This window comes from Macaca mulatta, chromosome 6 (assembly GCF_049350105.2).
Source record: "Macaca mulatta isolate MMU2019108-1 chromosome 6, T2T-MMU8v2.0, whole genome shotgun sequence".
In the NCBI taxonomy this organism is placed as follows: Eukaryota; Metazoa; Chordata; class Mammalia; order Primates; family Cercopithecidae; genus Macaca; species Macaca mulatta.
Window position 1 is genome coordinate 142,131,348 of NC_133411.1, and position 20,336 is coordinate 142,151,683.

Below are 20,336 nucleotides of genomic sequence, written 5' to 3' on the forward strand. Positions count from 1 at the left end.
GCTGCTACATGTAAAGAGCAGTAGCCACTGAAATTTATTTCTGAATAAAATGAATAAAATTTAGATATATTCCCTTTCTGTTATCAGAAAGCCATTGGATAGGGGTTAATTTCTTGCAGGAAATGTATTACAAAACACTTATGGCACTGACTGGCAGGGCCTCTGTTCTGGGGAAGTCCATTCATTTTCCAGTGGATCATTTTCATTTCTCCACTTCTCAACCCCCGGAGCATGGGTGAAAGGCCAGGTGTGCCCTCCTCAGCTTGAAGTGACTCAGCCATGGGCCCTGGCAGTCAAGTTCAGGGTTGGGGGTGTGACCCTGCCCACTCACCAGACAAGCATGGGTGGGCAAGGCTCCACACCCTCCACAGAGCTCTGGCCCTACCCAGTGTGGCTGTGGGGAGGGACCTGGAAGAAGCAACGAGGGTCCTCCCTCCTACCCCTAGCTTTGGGTCCAGGAAATAAGTATCATTTTTAGTGGAATTGAGGGTTCTTCATTAGCTATACCTTTTACTTTACACACTTTCAAAAAGGATTTGTGACATGTAAACATACCTGCATATTAAACTAAACTAAACTAAACACACTGCCCCTGGAGATGGGGGAGACGGATTCTTCTTGAAGTGGACAGCTACATTTTCCTAGAGTCATCTGGACTGTTGTTCAGTATAAGAAAGCATCTAGTACTTTAGAACTGAGATTTTTTTTTGGTTTTTCTTGGGACCAGAGCATAGAACAAATTGGTACTTATGTAGAAACAGGCAATGGTGTGGATCCCGGGACCTGAGTGGGGTAGAATTTTTGTGACTCATGTGGGGCGGGCAGAGGATAAAAGAAAAACTCCACTGCCTCACTGTGAGAAATGAACTCTGTAGCTCCTGTCACAACTCCTCAGGGGCTGCTCATAATTCCATCAACTCAGTCTGAATTTCAAGTCTTCTCTTGTCTGTGGGACACAGTTGGGGGCAGGGGTGAAAGCTAAATGGACAACCGCCAAGGGAGACAATCCCATCCAATGGCCCAGAGCTGTGACAATAACATGAGCTCAGAGCACCCAATACCAAACCACACAGAGACCCAAAACAATAAAGTCGGAGTCCTCGCCTCAGTTTTTCTTTGTTTTAAGCTCTGGGGGAGAATGCCAGGGAGTGGCAGAAAAGTCTGTCACAAGTCAGGCCACTAAGGATGGAGGAGGTCCACGGAGCTCCAGCGGAGGCACATCTGGAGGACTGCTTCCAACAGAAATGTGTAGCTCTCTTCTCTGACCCCTGTTTGATCCAAAGAGGAAAGAAAGAAACTTCCCTGCTTGATTCAAAGAGGAAAGAAACAAACTTCCCTACACCTTGCCTTGGGTAGAGGGAGGAGTGGGGTTCCCTTTGAATAGATAGAATTTTGGTCGGGATTCAGGAACACAGAGATAGAACCTGGAGTACTGGTCTGGGGGGTGGTTGGAGAAGGTGGTAGGGTAGAGCCACCAGAGTTCTAGAGTAGGAATGGCCAGGACCTGGGGTTAATAAGCTTGGGTTCTTACTAGATCACTGTCTATTTCTACAAGCCTGCCTGGCAACCACAGAGTAAACTTAAATAAAGTAGAAGAATCATCAGTGGAGACAGAAGCAAAAATGAATGAATCAACGAGAAAGCTGAAGAGCAGAACTGGTAAAAAAAAAAAAAAAAAAAAAAAAAAAAAAAATCTAAGAGCTGTTTGTAAAACCCAACAAAACAACTAAATTCCTGGGACGTTTGATCAATGTAAAAATAGAAAAAGAACACAGAGGGGATTAAAATATATGAGAACATTCAATTATTGGTAATAAATGTGAAAGTCTCAACGAAATGGATCATTTAAAAGGAAACTTTAGACCAGGTGTGGTGGCTCATGCCTATTATCTCAGCAGTTTGGGAGGCCAAGGTGGGCGGATCCCTTGAATCCACATGTTCGAGACCAACCTGGGCAACATGGCAAAACCCCATCTCCATCAACATACAAACATTAGTCAGGTGTGGTGGCACACACCTCTCTGGTCCCAGCTACTCAGGAGACTGAGGCGGGAGGATCCCTTGAGCCCGGGAGGTCGAGGCTGTAGTGAGTCATGATTACGTCACTGCACTCCAGCCTGGGTGACACAGCAAGAACCTCTCTCAAATAATAATAATAAAAATAAAAAAGGAAACTTGGAAGTACCAGCATTGAATTAAGGGGAGAATATTTGAAACAACCGTAAAGTACTACTAACTCAAAAGGCATTCTGACAAGTTTTTTCAGATAATTCCTTCATTCATTTAAGGAATGAATAATTCTTAGAGCATAGAACAGGGAAGATGTTCCAAATTACATCATGAAGGTAGCATAACCTGGACACCAGAACCTGGCAGAGAATGCAAAAAAGACTACAGACTGATCTCACTTAGGACAAGATACACCAAAATTCTAAGTAGAATATCGACAAGTCAAATCTAGCATGGTATTAAAAGAACATACTATGGGCAAGGGTAATATGTTTCAATGGCTATTAGGAAATCTACCATTAATCATTCCGAAGTCAAAGAGAAAAACGATTCGATTCTCTTGTTAGACACTAGAAGGGCCTTTGAAAAAAGTTCAAAATCAATTTCTTGGGGAAAAACTCTCAATAAAATAGGAACAGAATGATATTTTCTTCATGCAATGAAGAATATCTCTATAAAAAGAAGAAACGGCACCATTCTTTTTCAAATGGTGAAACATTAATTTGGGAAAACAGAAGAAGGACAAAGGAAGGGAGACAATACCAGACTCCCAATGTCATGCTGGATGTTGTCAATGGAAGGCAAGAAATGAGAGGTACAAATAGTACCAAGGTGGAGAAAAATGATATGTGGCTATATCCAGGTACTGCACCAATAAAGCTATAAGGATTAATTGGTACGTAAAGAGGCCAGTACCAAAACATACAAAATTAACAGTTTGCTTATACACCAGCAATGGCCAGACAGAAAATATAATGGAAGTCAATGAAGAAAACAACAAAACTTCACTGATGATATTAAAAAAGGCTTGGATAGTTGAAGAGAGATGTTCTTGGGTAGAAAGACTTAATATCGTTAGGAAACAAATTCAAAATTAAGCCATATGTTTAATCTAACTCCAATTAAAAAATCATTTGGTAGGTGCCAGGTGCAGTGACTCATGTCTGTAATCCCAGCACTTTGGGAGGCTGAGATGGGCGGATCGCTTGAGTCCAGGAGTTCAAGACCAGCCTGGGCAACATGGTGAAACCCTGATTCTACCAAAAATACAAAAAATTAGCCAGATATGGTGGCATGCACCTGTAATCCCAGCTACTTGGTAGGCTGAGATGGGAGGACTGCTTGAGCCTGGGAAGTTGAAGCTGCAGTGAGCCTAGATCATGCTATTGCACTCCAACCTGGGCAACTGAGGGAGACCCTGTCTTAAAAAAAAAAAAAAATCAATTGGTAGGGGCTTGACAAAACAATTCTGAATTTAGAAGAAAAAATATGCAAGAACAGCTGAGGAAATTTTGAAAAAGGAGAGTGATTGTATTTTGCTATACCAGATAGTACAAAGTTTGACAAATGTTGCAAAGTGGGGTGGAGGGAGAGAGGACCACGGAAAAGCTGAGGGCCTTCTGAGTGTGGCACCATCTTGATGATCTTGCTGCATTTTACAAAGCTGTCAATTCAATACTGTGTAGCCAAAGTTTACTAAATGCCAGCCAAGTGTCAGGTATGTCACACACAGCAGTGGGTGAGACAGCCTCAGGCCGTACCCTCATGGAGCTTTCTGTCTGGGGGAGGTGATTCAAGAATTAACCATGAATGAGACAATCACTTCCAGAGGGAGCTTTGGGAGCATGGGGACAGTGGTCCCAGAAAATTGTCAGAATAGGGACTAGGCTCCACACTCTCAGTTCACCCAGGAAGTGCTTCCTGATGTCTGCAATGCCTGTCCTTTTACTGGTGGTGGGCTTGTCCAGTGAACTGGAAACTTAAGGAATGAGCTTGCCTCTGTATGGTGGGTGGTACACCGGCCCCTCAGTGAGGTGGCCAGCACCAGTGCTGGACACTGGCCTGTGCCTCAGCCCTGGCCTCTGATAGGAATCCTGCAGACCCACATGAATTGCAGAGGGCACATGGCGGGAGCTTGGTAAAGCACAATGCTGGGCTCACCCCCAGTGTCTGATTCCTAAGATCTGAGATGGGGCTGGAGGATGTGCATTTACCTAACAGGTTCCAAGGGAGACCCTGAGTCAGTCCTGACTTGGAAGCTCTCCCAGACCAATTCAGGGCTAATTTTGAACTGAAGTGCATGCCAGTGTTCTAGAACAAAATGAAACCTGACTGCAAGTCAAGGGTGTGGAATGAATCATTCACTTAAAAATACATGAGTAGACCGGGCACGGTGGCTCACACCTGTAATCCCAGCACTTTGGGAGGCCGAGGCAGGTGGATCACGAGGTCAGGAGATTGAGACCATCCTGGCTAACACGGTGAAACCCTGTCTCTACTAAAAATACAAAAAATTAGCTGGGTGTGGTGGCGGGTGCCTGTAGTCCCAGCTACTTGGGAGGCTGAGGCAGGAGAATGGTGTGAACCCGGTAAGTGGAGCTTGCAGTGAGCTGAGATCGCACCACTGCACTCCAGCCTGGGCAACATAGCCAGACTCCGTCAGAAAAAAAAAATTACTAAATGCAAGACACCTGGGTCTCCATTAGCAGGGGCAAAAAAATGGCTCACATGTACCTAGAGTGAGATGCTCACTCTGCTGGTCTTGAGGGTTTTTTGAGCCAAAGCAGGTAAGATGACTCCCCACTGGCCTCCAGCCCTTCAGCAGCACTAAAGAGGGAGCCTCAGATGTGTCTGCTCCAGCTCTGGTGCCCCTGTGTCTCCCCAGTTTTGCCCCAACTCTCTACTGGGGATCATTAGGCCTCTTCTCCTCCTGCCCCTTATCCCAGATCATGCCAATCTCCACAAGCAGCCTAGGCCTCTGGGGCATCCCTCCTCCCCAGAACCTTCTGTTATGCCTTCTGGAACTCATGTGCTGTCATTAGCAACATCTCCCACATCCTCAGACTCTTCTATGAGTGCTCCTTCACCTTCTTGCGCCAATGGAAACCTGGCTTCCTCCTGAGGATGCAGCTTCTCCTGCAGCGGCTTCAGAGGCAGCCCTTTCTCTTGGTACCACTAGGGTGGGAGGTGGGGTAGGCGTCCTCCTGGGCCCTCGTTGCCACTTCCAGACCATTCTCATGTCACGCTCACCTACTACCTAGACACCACCCCCGCTTGGACATAGCTCCCACGCCTTTCACTCCTGCATCCTGGTCCCCTTTTCTACTGGATTTTTCCTGTTAGCCCACATAATGCTTCTATTTCTCCTACCTTGGAAAAAAAAAAAAACCCTTCTCTTTATCCCAGTTTCTCTCTCAATTATGCCCCATTTTTCTCCTTGAAAACACCCTGAAGTGTTGTCCACACTTGAAGTTAGAGCCAGCTCTGGGCAGCTCCTACCCGTGCTGGAGCTCTGGATCCAGCCTCCCGCCAGGAGGATGGAAGTGTGGACAGGGAGCGTCTATGTGGGTGTGTGAAGTTCCTGGGGCCCTGCCAGGAAAGGCGGAGACCAAGCTCTCTGCTGGCAACATGGCAGAGACCCAACTCTTTCCTTTGGCCCTGATCTCTTTTCCTTTTGTGTTAATCCACACATTAAAAATAATGTGAAATTAATATATCCTAGGCACACACATTCATTTTCTCCCTTTTTTTTTGAGATAGAGTCTCCCTCTGTTGCCCAGGCTGGAGTGCAGCAGTGCTATCTCAGCTCATTGCAAACTTCACCTGCCGGGTTCAAGCGATTCTCATGCCTCAGCCTCCCAAGTAGCTGGGATTACAGGCACATGCCACCACACATGGGTAATTTTTGTATTTTTTGTAGAGACAGGGTTTCACCATGTTGGCCAGGCTGGGCTCGAACTCTTGGGCTCAAGCGATCCAGCCTCAACCTCCCAAAGTGCTGTGATTTTAGGCGTGAGCCACCACACCAGCCTCATTTTCTCTTAAATTTGAAAACCTTCAAGTGAAAACATTTGCATCCATAACACAAAGGCCCACTGTCTTTGGGAAACACCGACCATTCCCAACGTGAAAGGCAGCGTAAATACATCCTTAAGTAGGAGGCACAGCCACGAAAGTAGCATGCGGGAGTAATAAACAGATTCAGGAGGTTATTATTGTGTTTTTGGGAATGAATCGCGACTTGTCTGAACTGTGGGGAGGTCGAGAGTGTTTTTAATTTAATGGATTAATCATTTATGTCTGAAGTTCTTTTTCCTTCCTATGAAAACAATGCAAGAGGTTTACCCAAAGTTATAAATCATTGTCAGTGCTCGGGCCACATCTCTGGGAGGTCTGGGCCATGGGCAAATTATACTAATAATTTGAAAGAGGAAGTAGTTGCCTGAAATGGTTTCTTTAGTCAATCGAGTCAGGGCAGAGTCATGGAAGGGGAAGTCCCAGAAGCTGGTGGCCCCGCCTGTGTATGGGATCCTGCCTCCGCTGCTGGCAGTGTGGCAGCTCCAGGGAGAAGCGGCCTATATTCTATTCTTGGTTTGAACATTTTCTCTGGGTCTTGATTTCCCAATCTGTATAATGGGAAGGAGGCTCTCTGAGGGGCCACCAGCTCTGACCATCTGTGTGCACCAACTATAGCTAAATTTGGCTTGAGCTACACCAACAATCATCCCTGTGTCTGCCCTACCTTGGACTTTGAACTACATCCTCTGCCAGGCATTTCCCAAGCATTATATACATACTCTATTTCATCAGACCAGATTAAGGCAGCCAGCAGTGTGACCTAGAGGTCAGAGTATAGGGTTTGGATCCAGAGCAACACCCAGCAGTTATGTGACCCCAGGCAAGTGACCTTTTTTTAGCAAATCATCCATGAAGTGGATTAAGATACATGGATGGGAAGGTCTATGTGAAGGGCTGATTACAGGGACTGACCAAGGCAAGTGCTGGGAAAACCCTGGCCACTGTAATTACGAGGCAGTGAATTCTTCAGGGACTCCTGGCAACACAGAGGCCTGTGAGAATCAAGGAAAAGCTTCCAAGCCTCAGTTTCTGTCCTGGCTTGTCTAAGAAGAGGCTCATTGGGCCTCCTGGGGAGGGAGATGGACACAAGCCCTTGTCGGAGGAAATACAGGCTCCTAATTGAACAAGTGATATGGTTCCATACCACCTGGAGTGGTGGGTTTCAGTTTCTGCTCTCGCTGGATCCAGAGGCCACAGCGGCTCACCAGCACCGTGTTGCCTAAGGGGCATGCTCCACACTCCACGTGGTCTGTGGGAGCCCCAGCTGCCAAGCGTGACTGGCCTGAATGGCTCACGCCATGGCACTTGGATTTGTTTCATCTGTGGAGGCTTTGGTTGGAGCCAAATAGGAAAATTGGTCAACAGACTCTGCCCTTTCCACACAGTTCCCCTTTACTTATAAGTGAGATGAGATATTTTGGGGTTAGCTATTTCTTTAAGAAGACAGAATACAGGAGGGTGCGAGGGTTGATCTGAGCAGCAGTTTGGGGAGGCTTTGAGGGGACAACATGCATGGAGCCATTTACTAACCATTCACCTGCAGGACGTGGGTCTGGAACAGCTGCTCGTGGCCGGAAGCATGGCAGGTGTAATTGCCCATGTGGATGGTGGTCACCTTGGTGATGTACAGGGAATCATCCTCTCCGAAGTCCTGCACAGGGCAAAGACGACGATGAGACCGGCCTCTTTATTGAACAGGCTGGAAACCATAGCTGTCTCCTGCTTTTCCAGAAATCCTGCAGCTGGGAGACAGTTCCTTTCTGCCTGGCCCTGGCTCAGCCAGGGCTGTCTGTAGGGGTGAGCCGTCCTGGGCAGCAGCAACCAACCCTATCTCGTCTTCACATGGTGGGTCCAGAGCCCTGCATCTGTTTAAGGCCTTGTGTACCTGGCACCTCCTCCATGAGGCCTGGTTTGAATCCTTCCCCCAGCACATGCGCTCTCAATTTCAAGCAACTAGGCCCACGTGTCCCCCCATTTACCTGCTGCATGCTTGTTTCTCAGGGATCTTGCTCACCTGATGAGCAGCTCTGTTTCTGGAGGCCAGGCCTTGTTTGGAGCAGGGGTTAGCCGACTTTCTTAAGGGGCCAGCGAGCAGGTATTTTTGGCTTCCTGGGTAACACAGTTTCTGCCAAATACCCAACTCCGCCATTACAGCATGAAAATAGCCTTCATGACATAAATTAATGAACGTGGCTGTGTTCCACTGAAGTTTTATTTAAAGTTTGTGGCCTGGATTTGGCCCATGGGCTGCAGTTGGCCTGCCTATGGTTTAGATCCCACCTCAATCCCAGAATGATTTCAGGCTGCTTGCAGACATCTTGGTAACCCAAGGGAAGGGAAATAGAACTAAGGGGAAAATGGGGCAAACAAAAAAAACAGGGCAGGAACATCAGAGAGCATGAGGAAGGGCAGAAGCCCACGGGTTCCACAGGAAATGGCTTAATAAGCCTCAGCACTGTCATCTCTGCAGCCTCACACGATGGGGTCTTATTGGGCCAGTGCATAGGGGAGGGATGGGAAGGAGGGGCTTTTGGCTGCATCAGAGTCCCCTGATGAGCACTGGGCACCGAGCACTTTCCCAGTCAGCTGCCTTCCCTTTTGCAGACCTGTGCCCAATGCTGGCCCTTCTAGGCACCAACTACAGACATGCCAGGGATTGGAGTTACCCACTTTCTACAGAGAGCCCTCATCAGGTTGGGCCTTGGCTACCGGACATCTCCCAGGATATGGTGCTCAGAACTGATGGTACAGAGAAGGCCCAGGCTCACTGATGAGCACGGGGGCTGTGCACTGTCATCGGCGGGGAGTGATGGGAACTCAGGAGATCCAGGATTTAGCTTGAGCTCTGCCATTGACCAGCGTACCCAGTCTCTTGGGGCACTGGCTTCTCCACCTGTAAGTTGTGGACAATATATATGGCCTGCCTGCCTTATGCGGTGTTGGGAGATCTGGTGAGAAAATGTATATGAATGTATTTTTGAATGTGGGGTGCATGATATACATGGGGGATGTTATTTTTCTTGTTATTATTAGCAGAAGATGTAAAACTCCTCTTGACCTCCTGGAGCAAACACCAAATCATCCCTCCTGCCATTCCCTGGCCCTTTCTGAGCTCCCTTTTCCCACAGAAGCATTCTGGTGGCAGGAGAGAAGGCCATGGTGGCATGAGGGCTAAGAGCAGCTGAGGGCAGCTCCCTGGGTCCTCCACTGATATTCATGTGAGCTCCTGTCCCTGAAATGCCAGTGCTCTCTCTTGCTCACACTCCAGAAGGCCCGGCCACAGTGGTCCCGAAACCCCTTAAAGACACTTTCTGGGATGGGTGCGGTGGCTCATGCCTGTAATCCCAACACTTCCAGAGGCCGAGGTGGGCAGATCACTTGAGGTCAGGAGTTTGAGACCAGCCTGGCCAACATGGTGAAACCCTGTCTCTACTAAAAACACAACAACAACAACAACAACAACAACAAATTAGCTGGGCATGGACGTGGGCGCCTGTAGTCCCAGCTGCTCAGGAGGCTGAAGTAGGAGAATCGCTTGAACCCGGGAGGTGGAGGTTGCAGTGAGCTGAGATCGTGCCACTGCACTCCAGCCTGGGTGACAGAGCGAGACCCCACCTCAAAAAAAAAACAAAAAACAAAAAAACAAAAAAACAAAAGACACTTTCTAGCTAATTAGCCGGATGAAGGGGTGCCGGCCCAGAGTGAAGCTTGGGGTAGGGCAAAGGCAGGAAGGTAGACGGTGGGCACACGCAGCCTGCTTGCAATGTCAGGAGAAAAACTCCTAGCAGTGCTCCCAAAGAAGTAAAATGTTGCAGAGGCCTGCGGGAACCCTGAGAGTTTGCTGTGAAACATTGCTCTGCTTCAAAGAGCCCTTTCCTACCATTCTGCGGAAGCCTCCATAATAAAATAAAACACCAGATAGCTGATTTGTCCTGCATCATAACAGAGTGATAAAAGGTTCATACCTGAGTTGCTTATGAAAAGTTAATGACTAGTCAGTTCTGGGGCCGACATATTTCTAGTCTAAGCTGTTTCCTGTGTCAATACCTAAGTCTGGAGGAAAATCTCTTTAGCTTGGAGTCTCAGTGGTGGGATGGCATCCTGCGATGGTACAGCCATTTCAAAGGGAAAGGGGTGGCAGGGCTTGGAAACTCCTCAGCGCCCCAGTTGGCGGGTCCCAGGGTAGACACCATCCCAGAGGGCAAAAACCAGAACTGCTTGCAGGGAGCCTGGCGCTGTGAACGTGCTGGCATTTTCCCTCCAAACTGCCTTCCTGAGCCTTCACACCCATAGCCCCTTCTCATGACGGCCCTTGAAGCTGGTCTCAGGCCCTGGCAGGCCCTGCCCTCATCACCACCTGTATGATGTTGCTTAGTCATCAGCACCACTACATTCCTCAGGTTGAGATGGGCCCTGGGCTCTGAGGGCTGCCTCAAGGCCACTGTTCCCAGCTATCAGCCTCAGTATGATACTCATTAATACCAACATATGGTCTTCAGAGGTTACCGTGTGCTGGGAACTTACACATCACCTTGTATGTATTTAATCGTCAGGAAAAAAACCCTGAAAACCCCAATCCAGAAAACAAAACAAAAGCCCAGTTCCCCAGGGGCTGAGACACTAGGCTCTCCTTGCAGATTCTTCAGAGTGGGGTCTTCTCCCACCACCTCCACGGTTCCTGCTCTGGCCCGTCGCCACCTTCCTGGGGGATGCTAGGGACCCCGGCTTCCGGCCCGCAGCCTCTGCCCTGAGGCAGATGCATCATGCCCCTCATACTCAGAGCCTTGTTTGCTGGGGGCCAGCCCCTCTCAGACCCTGTCCGCTCGCACGCTCCCCTTGCTGTTGCTCTAGGGTGCCAGGCATGCTCCCCTCCTCCCGGGCCGTCTGTCTGTCTCCCTCTCCTGCAAGTCTGCTCCAACCTTGTCTGGCAGCCCCATCTCTGGAGCCTAACCTCTGCCCCACACCCTGCTTGGCACCTCCTGTGGACCCACTGCTGTGCCGCCTGCTGCTTTCTGTACTTACCTCGTTTGCTGTCTGTCTTCGCTTGCAGAATGTGAGCTCTGCAGAGGAGGGCAGGGAGGCTTGTGCCCTGTGTGCGTGGCACAGTCCTGGTGCACAGTGGGCCCTCAAAAAATAGCTGTCGAGTGGACTGCACAGGGCACTGAGCTAGGCTTTCTGTGGGGATTCTTTCAGTTTGACAGCCGAGGTGCCCACCTGCCTTCCCATCCACTCAAATATTACCCAGCCACACAGGCTCAAAATGAGGCAGCTGGTGGGAAGAGCAGAGCACTGGTCTCAAGTCTCGTCCCCACTTCCTCACTTGTCCCCTTCTCCATCCTGCAGCCCTCGGGAGAACTCGAGGCTCCTTTGCGCTCCTCAGGCTGGGGCACGCTGGAATTGACCAAAGCTCAGAGCAGCAGGAAGAGCTGGAAAAGCCTATCACACATGGATTCCCACCCTCTACTGATGACTTGTGCTGTGCCTCCAACATAGTCATTTAACCTCGCCGTCTGTTTTTTTCTTCCTTACCAAGTACAAATCCCTGCTCCCCAGGAGCAGACACTTAACTCTTGGGCAATCACTCAGGTGCTAAGGGGTGTGTGTCAGCTCTTGGAGGACTTGAGGGGCTGCTGGGTGTGTTATGGCTCTTCTGTGAGCACCTAAGCATCACCTGCCTGTGGCTTCAGCACGGGGGAGAAGCTGACTCTGTAATAAGTAAAATAACATCTCTGGGTGAAAATGATGGGCATCATATAATGACAGAACAAAGTGCATATTGTTTTCTGGATATGAATACCGGCTATAGAAATCAAATTTACCTCATTGAATGTGAGAAAATTACTTTAACAATTGATTTATAAGAAGCTACATAAAACTAAGCCTGCAATCCTTCCTCTCCTGAATGTTCTTTGAGATACATCTGAATACTGCTATCAACGCTTGATTGCATCTCTGTACTTGTCTCTTTATGGATAGCTTTTTTTTTTTTTTTGCTCTGATGCATAGAACTGTATTAGCAAAATCAAGGTTCCTTACAGAAATAAACAGATGTCAGATTAGACTATTCTTTGTATTGATGCATATCTGTTTTTTGGGAAAGAGATGATTTTAAAGACATGGTTCTCGCTTCTTAAAAAGCAATTTTTAAGTATCTGCCCTTAATAAAGAACACAATTAAATGAGACTTAAGTATTAAACAATAGTTAAACAGAGATGAGATGGGGGATGTTGTCACAGTGATCCATGGGAGTCAGGTATAAGCAATATGGAAATGAGCCATCAATACTGAATATTTAGTGACTAAATGTTCAACGCAAGGACTCCAGAGTGATATTAGAGTTTAGGTTAATGATGCTGTCAATGTTACAAGTTCAGACTCAGTTTAGAAACAATTATTCAGAGCTTTTCCAAGGTTGCCCTCCTCAGGAGCACCCCTGGCTCTCTGTGGGAGGAGGGAGTAAAGGGGGGGGTCTCTTCCCCCACAATCCTTCAATTCTGGCTGCTAGAATGCCACTAACTGTAGCATCTCACCGCACAGTCGAATGCAGCGAACCTAAACACAGAGTGACATGCAGTGCCTTGGTGATGGCCATTCCTCAAACACATCTAGACTTGCCTGGCCCTTATCCAGACCAAGCCAGGACAGCATGCACATGTGGGTGAGCACACACAGGCATCCACATGGACACAGGCAGTACATGTGAACGCACACATGGGGGAGGGAGCACACTCAAACATCTACATGGATACATGGCACACATGATGGACATGCATGAGTGCACACACATACCAACACATTGGCTCTCTAGTGCTGACCTCCGTGACCAACACTGAGGTTACAGCGCCATTCACTTCCTTCCAGCCCCTCATAGGACAGACTTGCCATCCTGCAAAGACCTGAAGAACCATCCTCTTTCTCAGAGTCCTCTCAAGAAAAAGAAGTCTCTGCAACTTGGAGCAATCTCTAAGTAGCTGACTGAGCCCCCTGGAAGAGGGCTGTTGTGGGCAGCTGCATTCAGTGTGAACAACTCGGAGTGGCCTGTCCTCCTGCCCGTTCCCAGGTTCAGGTCTGGAAGAGGGAGTTGGAGGCATGAGAGAAGCCACTGTGGGGAGAGCACCTCGTTCCTCCAAGGCTCAGGGCATGTGTGGTCCCTGGCTGACTTGGGTGTCCTCTGGTGTGTGCAGTCAGTCTCTCCTTCTGACCGTGGGTGCCAAAGGGGAGGCCCTCATCTCTTGAGGATGACTCATCTCTTTGTGCATGACTGTATTATCCTCAGCATGTCATATGGTTCCTGTGCGTAACTGGAGCTCAATGAATATTTGCTGACTTCAGGGAGGTGTGTTAGCCTAGCATGCTACCTTCTGGGGAGCCCTGAGAGGAAGAATAGTGAAGAATTCATATTACCCAGGGAGGTCTGGCCTTGCCCTCTTTGGCTACAGGGAGGCAATCTCTAGGCTCTGGAATGTCATGCCTCATAGGGGTCTCTTTATTTGCCTGGGGTCTTTGGGCCAGGTAGTATCAGTTCTGCCTCTGGAGGGGCTGGGGACAAGGGGGCAGCCACGTGGGCAGTATTTGAATGAGCTCCAGCAAAAACTTTGGACACCGAGGCCTGGGTGAGCTTCTCTGGGAAACTGACGCCATGACAGTGACGTGTCTATGACTCCACTGGGAGAGAACAGAGGTTCCACGTTCAGAGCCCTCCTGGGCTCTACCCTGTGGGCTTTGTCACTTGGCTGACTTTAATCTGTACTCTGTTTGCTGTATTAAACTTTAACTGTGAGTATAACACTTACAATGAGTTTGTGAGTTTTTCCAGCAAACTGTTGAACCCTAGGGTGGTTTTGGGAACAACCTGACTTCGTCTATGTCAGAATTGAGGGCGTCTTCTGTGGAAGAGCCAACTTCAGTTGGCTCAAAAACTCAAATGGGGAAGTTCTGACCTAGTGGTATGTGTGCTGGAATTGCATAGAGGGACAAACCTGATTATCTGGGTATACACAGGTGCCCAGGCACCTGCAACAGAAGGCTCATGCCACAGACATTGCTCTGAACCCTCCACTTGTCAACGCTTAGAGGCCAGAGGGCAAATACCTCTTGACCTGCCAGGACTCCAGAGTGTTATGTAGTAGGGGTGGCAGCTAAGGGGCCCTCTGGTGAGGTGCAGGCCTGAGCCCTTGAATGGGGCTTTGGCTCCTTGGCTAATTAGCCTGGCATCCCCAGCTGGGGCGGGAAGGGACTCAGGTTCTAGACTGCACTGCAGCAGTCATCTGAAGTTCCAGACCACCTCACACCTACTGCTTTCCTTTGGAAAACCTGCAACCCTCTTCCTGGGGACCCTTGGATCATGGGGACCCAGGCTGAGCAGTCTTTACCAAGGGTTCCAGCTCCTGACTCTAACCTGGACCACACTCACAGCCATGACAGCTGATTCCTGACCTTGAGACACTCCAGAGAGGATTTAAGTAAATTTCCTTCTACGGCTCATTTCAGGGACCAAGACGACTTTCAGTTAGAAATTTTCTCCTGACATGGTGTTCAAAACTCTCACACGTTGTTGGAGAGGGCGTGGACTGGTGCAGCTATTTTGGAGGGAGATTTGGCAAAATCCATCAAAACTGAAAATGCACCACTTCCAAGAACTTATCTTACATGTCAACTTACACACATGTGCAAAGAGGTGTGTGTAAGGATGTTTACTGCAGTCTTGTTTGCTGTAGACAAAACCTGAAACAGGCTGAATGTGAGCTCCGCTGCATGGGGCTGGGGAAGGGGAGGAAGAGCAGTGCTTGGGCATGGCTCAGGGGCTGCAGGACCTCCTGGTGGCTCCCTTGTCCTTGCTCAGTGCGGAGAGTGCACCCCACCTTGGAGGGGTGGTCTCCAATCTGTAGTGGCCAAGAGAGGCACCAATCGGCCTCCTTCATTGGCTGGGCCTCTGTAGGGAGGCAGTGAGGAAGAGACTCTGTGGGGAGTTCCTGGGCTCTGCACTCAGGGTATAGAAGTGGAATCAGAACCTTCCTGAAGGACCCTGTACCTTGGAGATGGGGCCGGAAGTGGTCACTGAGTACAAGTCAAGCCCTGAGGCCAGGGCTTCCCATAAGGCTTTCCCCTAAAAGGGGAAAGAGGACCTCAAAAGAGGCACTGAGAAAGCAAAGGCCAGAGGAGACACTTGGCGGGGCAGAGTCACCCCACAAGTTCCACAGGCTGGAGTACCACAGGCCCTGGCCCTCATATCTTGGAGAGCTCTGGACAACACTCTCAATGGTTTGAACTCATTCAATACTCAAAAGAACTGGATGTTCAGATGTTTTTGTCACATGCTACAGAGAATTGGTCAAAGCCTTTAAGTGCTTCAAGTGTAGTGTTTTCTAAGATTTTAAAACAAAATGTACCCAAGCGTTTAATGAGATTATTTTAATGCAGAGCCTACAACCACTGTCTATCGTGGTGCAAACAGCTCTCCATGCTAATCAAACGCCTCTCATCTTTTTACAATGAATTCATGACTGGTTCATATAAAGACAATAAAAATTAAATGAGTCATGAGCTCCTAAATCATTTTCTTTTGGTCTTTTTAATAACTCACTTCCAAAGAAGAGCTAGCTGAGAGTATACGCTTCATTAGAATTATTTGTTCCTGGTTTTATACCATTTAGGTAGGGGGAGAAAAGTGAACCTTTTTTAACACATCCTTCAAACACTGCCACAAATACTTTCTTCTAATAGGTTTTGTTTTTCTGCTTTTATCACCGTACTCTGCCTGCCAACATTTGAAAGCCCCAAATAGCGAGACTCAGTGGAAAAAAAAACAAAAAACAAATCCAAAACAAAAAAGAGTGGCTCTTTCAAGTCATTTGAAATATACCAAGTTTGTTGCAGGCCTTTTTGTTTTTTCTCTTTCTTTTTTTAAAGAATACAATAGAAAAATGTTTTCTCCCCCTCAGAATATCCTTGCTAAACAATTCCACGTGCTGGTCTCAGAGCACGTTGCTTCCTTCCTTGCTGGGGCCAGAGGCCAGCAGCCAGTAAGAATAGGAGCTCCACACACAGGGACCCATATCCAATTTGATACATTCCACTGGGGCCTGGGAACTACAGACAGCCCCACAGCAAAGACTTGGAATTGCTGGGGGCTAGGTAGTATGTCCCACAAGCAAGGAACCCAGAGAGCTCTGGGCCAAGGCATGTAGGCGGCTGTAGGCCCACAGACAAGTTCTCTACTCCTCTGAATGACTTAACCTCATGTGCCTCACGGCGCAGGGGTATGGGATGAGGTGATGCTTATGGCCTGACCGGCACGGAGCCTGCGCTGTGTATGAATGATAACAACACTGGCAACAACACTTGTGATGGTTCAGCCCATCAGCCATTACCTGTGACTTTTGAGATGCCCTGTCCCTATTTCTGCCAGTTCCTGTTCCCTGGCCCTCAGGATCATAAGGGACAGTGAGGAAGACAGTTATGAGACAAAGGGCGGGTGACATTGTTGAGGCAGGACATGCAGACTAGGTTTGGGGACAGTCACTTCACCCCTCCCTGAGTGGCCGCTGTGCAGGCTGGGTGGTCAGAGCAGCAGAGGGCTGAGGCCCAGAATGGGTTTGCATGTTCTGCTTCTGCAGAAAGTGAGGCAGCACCCCATCCTTCCCAACCCCAATACCTAGAATGGTATTTCCCAATACCTAGAATGGGGGCCAGAGCAGGGAGGGAACGTGTGGATCTGCTTCTGAGATGGGTCTCACCCCAGCCCCCAAAGCCTGGACCTGAGTCCCCAGGAGACAGGGGCTGCAGGGGAAGCTCACCAGGGAAGGGTCTCCTGTGGGGGCTCCACAACAGGAGCCAGGGGTGAAGGCTCCCCTTCTACCAGACACACTCCTGGGGGCAGCCAGGCCCAGGCCCAGGTCATGCAGAGCACAGGGTGCTGCTGGTGGCCACCCCTCCGCTTAGCTTCTGAGGTAGGGGCAGTGGGCTGTGCCTCCTCAAGGACTGAGCTGAGCGGGGGCACAGGGCCAGGTCAGAAGCATATCCAGACACACAGCTGCTTCAGTAACGAAACCCACAGTCGGCCAGGAAGTAAACAAATTACAGGCTGCACTTGTTAGCTCTGGGGAACATGAGCGTGAGCAGACACTATTGATTTCTCATCAGACAAACAGAAGGCGGCGTCATAATCCAGAGAGTCACTGCCATGAGGGGCTGCAGCGTGTGCCCTGGGCTGCTGAACTGCTGGGGAGCACCTGTCTTTGGGGGCCTTACACGATTCGTCCATAATTCTAGCCTCGGCTCAGTGGTGGACTTGTTTTCCCTCCTGCAAGCTGGGGGGTAAAGCTGAAGCCTCCTGCAAGGCAGTGGCTCAGGTGTCCTTAGGAGACATACCAGGTCCAGGCCCAGGCTGAACTTCCTGACAACCTTAAGAAGGCAAAGGCCAGGTATGGTGGCTCACACCTGTAGTCCCAGCACTTTGGGAGGTCGAGGCAGGAGGATCACTTGAGCTCAGGAGTTCGAGGCCAGCCTGGGCAACATAGCAACAGCCCTCTCTACAAAAAAATAAAAAAATTAGCCAGGTGTGGTGGTGCATGCCTGTGATCCCAGCTACTCTGGAGGCTGAGGTGGGAGGATTGCTCGAGCTCTGGAGGTCGAGGCTACAGTGAGCCAGGAGCATGCCGCTGTGCTCCAGTCTGGGTGACAGAGAGACCCTACTGTCTTGAAAAAAAAAAAAAAAAAAAAAGGCAAAGTGAAGACATCATGAACTGAGCCCGATGGAGCCAAGGCTCTATCAGGGGAGCCTTGGGTGGAAGCCAGGCGGACTCTGGGGCACTGCTGCACTCCAGTGTGCTGCTGGGGAAGTTACAGAGAAGGAAGATTCGGAAAACATCAACAAGGCTCCCCTCACTTCTGGGCCCTCTGTTATTTGAACTCCCTCTTGGATGCAAAAGGCTGGAAAAGGCGCTCCAGACTCTTGCAGCACACACATCTGACCATGTCACTCCCCCATCAAGCATCTGTGCTTCCCCACTGCCCACAGGGCAATTGCTAAGACTCTTAATGTTAACATTCAAGGACCTTTATGTTCTAGCCCCAATCTGTCCCTATACACTTCTTTCTTACTCACTTATTCCTGTCTCCTGAAGCCCCATTCAGAAGGGCTCCATTTCTGTGGCCCCCAGAACAGTTGTTAGCAGATACCTCGCCTCCCTGGAGGCTGCGAACAGTGTCTTTGTTCTATACTCTGGTACGGAGCTTGTGACTCTCAGGCACTTAGCAAGTGAGTCAACCCAAATGATGACTCCGCATGTACGCCACCTGGATGGGCCACACGCGATTGGGTGACTCATAAGTGCTTCTGAGAGCAACATTGCTCGCTGCAGAATCTGACTGGCTCCTTCTTACTTGGCTCCAGGCGAGAGGGGTACATTTACTTTCTGATCAAATATTATTCTGATGCTCAAGGCATGCTTGATGTTTGCAAGTCAGAAAAGTTTAATTACATGTGTCATTAGAATGGCATTCTATAATAGCTCTGTGACTGAATTCATTAACAGAATTCTTAACAGATAAGACAAGACAAATTAATATTTTGTTGCTCACGAAAGCTTCTCATTAAGAGAGTAGTGAAAAAGTGATTAATATTTTGTTGCCAATCAAGATGTCTCACACAAACGACAAAGACAGGAGGCCCACACTCCTTCGTGCTCTGTGATCTCCCCGCCTTGGGTTTTGAAGGCCAATCAGCTTCCCCCTGTGCAGGCGTGTTTGGGCATCACCACTGATTACAATGCAGGTGACCGTATTTCATCGGTCGCTGAGACACCTCAGGCCGAGGGACTCTGGGAGCCTCATCAACCCCAGAATCTTTGCTGCATCAGTGTTGCAGTCCTGGGCTGTTCTCCCCTGACTAATTCTTGCTTCGAAAATGCAAGTGAATCCCGATGACCTGGCTCTAGCCCTCTTCAGCCTGATTTCTTGCAAGGGTTGCTTTCCGCACCGTCCCGAGTGGGGCTACTGCTTAGGAGCACCTCTTGTGTGCCAGGCACTGAGCTGGGTCCTTGACACACTTCAGCCTAAAAACACCCATGTAAGGAGGACGTCATGCTTTTTCTCCACAGGCTCAGAGAAGTCTAACAGCTCACCCAAAGCTGCTCTGGATTTGCTGGAGGTGGCGGGTCAGTGCCTCTCTCCCTGGGTGAATCAAGGCTGACGTGGACAGTGAGACTTCAGTCCCCACTGCCAGCAGCGGGGGCATGCCAAGGTCCTATCTGCCTGACCGGGGAGCCTCACCCAGCTGTTGCTGGCTGCTTGGTCGGGACTCAGGCTGCAAGATGCTGAGAACGCTATTTAGCAGCAGCAGGAATAATATGAATGATAGCAACAATAGTAATAATGATAATGACAGTGATAATAGTTAGCATTTATAGAATACCATATGTGAAGAGCCTTACATGCATATTCTCATTTAATCCTCACTGGAACCCTATGAGGCTGGTTCTATTATTTATCCCCATTTCACAGAAGGGGAAACTGGAACTTAGAGCAGTCAAGGTTACTAGACTAGTAACTTTCCAAGGTTCTAGCTAGTAAGTGGCAGACCCCAGGCTCATGCCCTTCACTAGCAAGCTGTGCCGCCTCCTTCCCTCAGGTAGGGGAGGTGTGCGTGTGTTTTGTGTGTTTGTACACATCGGGCTTGGACCCCTGCGGGGCTGGCGCTACCCGGCTCCCGCGCGTAGGGGTTCTGAGAAGCACTGGGCCCTGCCTATTTGCCGGCTACTGACTCAACCACGAGCAGCAAGTGTTTCCTGGGAGGTAACAAGGGGCCATTCATCTCTGGTTGCACCCACAGTTACCCAAATTGCTAACCTTATTGTGAAAAGTAGAAATGCAATTGAGTTGGTGCTGGAGGCATGTTTGAGGGAGGGGCAAACCACTCAAAGTAATTTAATTAACTGATGGCAAGTACATTAAGTGGAGTCTTGCCTCTGCTTTTATTTCTGATGTCTTTCAATGGAGCACCAAGTAATGCACATGAAATGCTCCCACAGACACAGGTGGACCTGTCTCAGTACTGATCAATCTTTACTGGCCAAACATGTTTAAAAGCTGGCACTGTACCTTGTGAGCAGGTACAGTGGAGGATATCACACTCACAAACATGCACCCCAACACAGTCCAGTCTTTACAGACAGGACACTGCTCTTTCTTGTTAAGTTCTCAGACAAGCCCTCGCCATCGCAGGCCCAGAAAATGAAGGGTTCTGCCC

At 49.1% G+C, this 20,336-nt stretch overlaps 1 protein-coding gene across 7 annotated transcripts in view; it reads right to left on the bottom strand.

The window, feature by feature from the left end:
* FSTL4 (follistatin like 4) overlaps nucleotides 1-20,336 on the bottom strand; it is a 417,315-nt gene that overhangs the window by 28,520 nt on the left and 368,459 nt on the right. For all 7 annotated transcript variants that reach the window (XM_078005171.1, XM_028849721.2, XM_078005173.1 and 4 more), the window contains one exon: nucleotides 7,618-7,738. In XM_078005171.1, coding sequence (XP_077861297.1) covers nucleotides 7,618-7,738 — 121 coding nt within the window. The remainder of the gene's footprint in view (nucleotides 1-7,617; nucleotides 7,739-20,336) is intronic.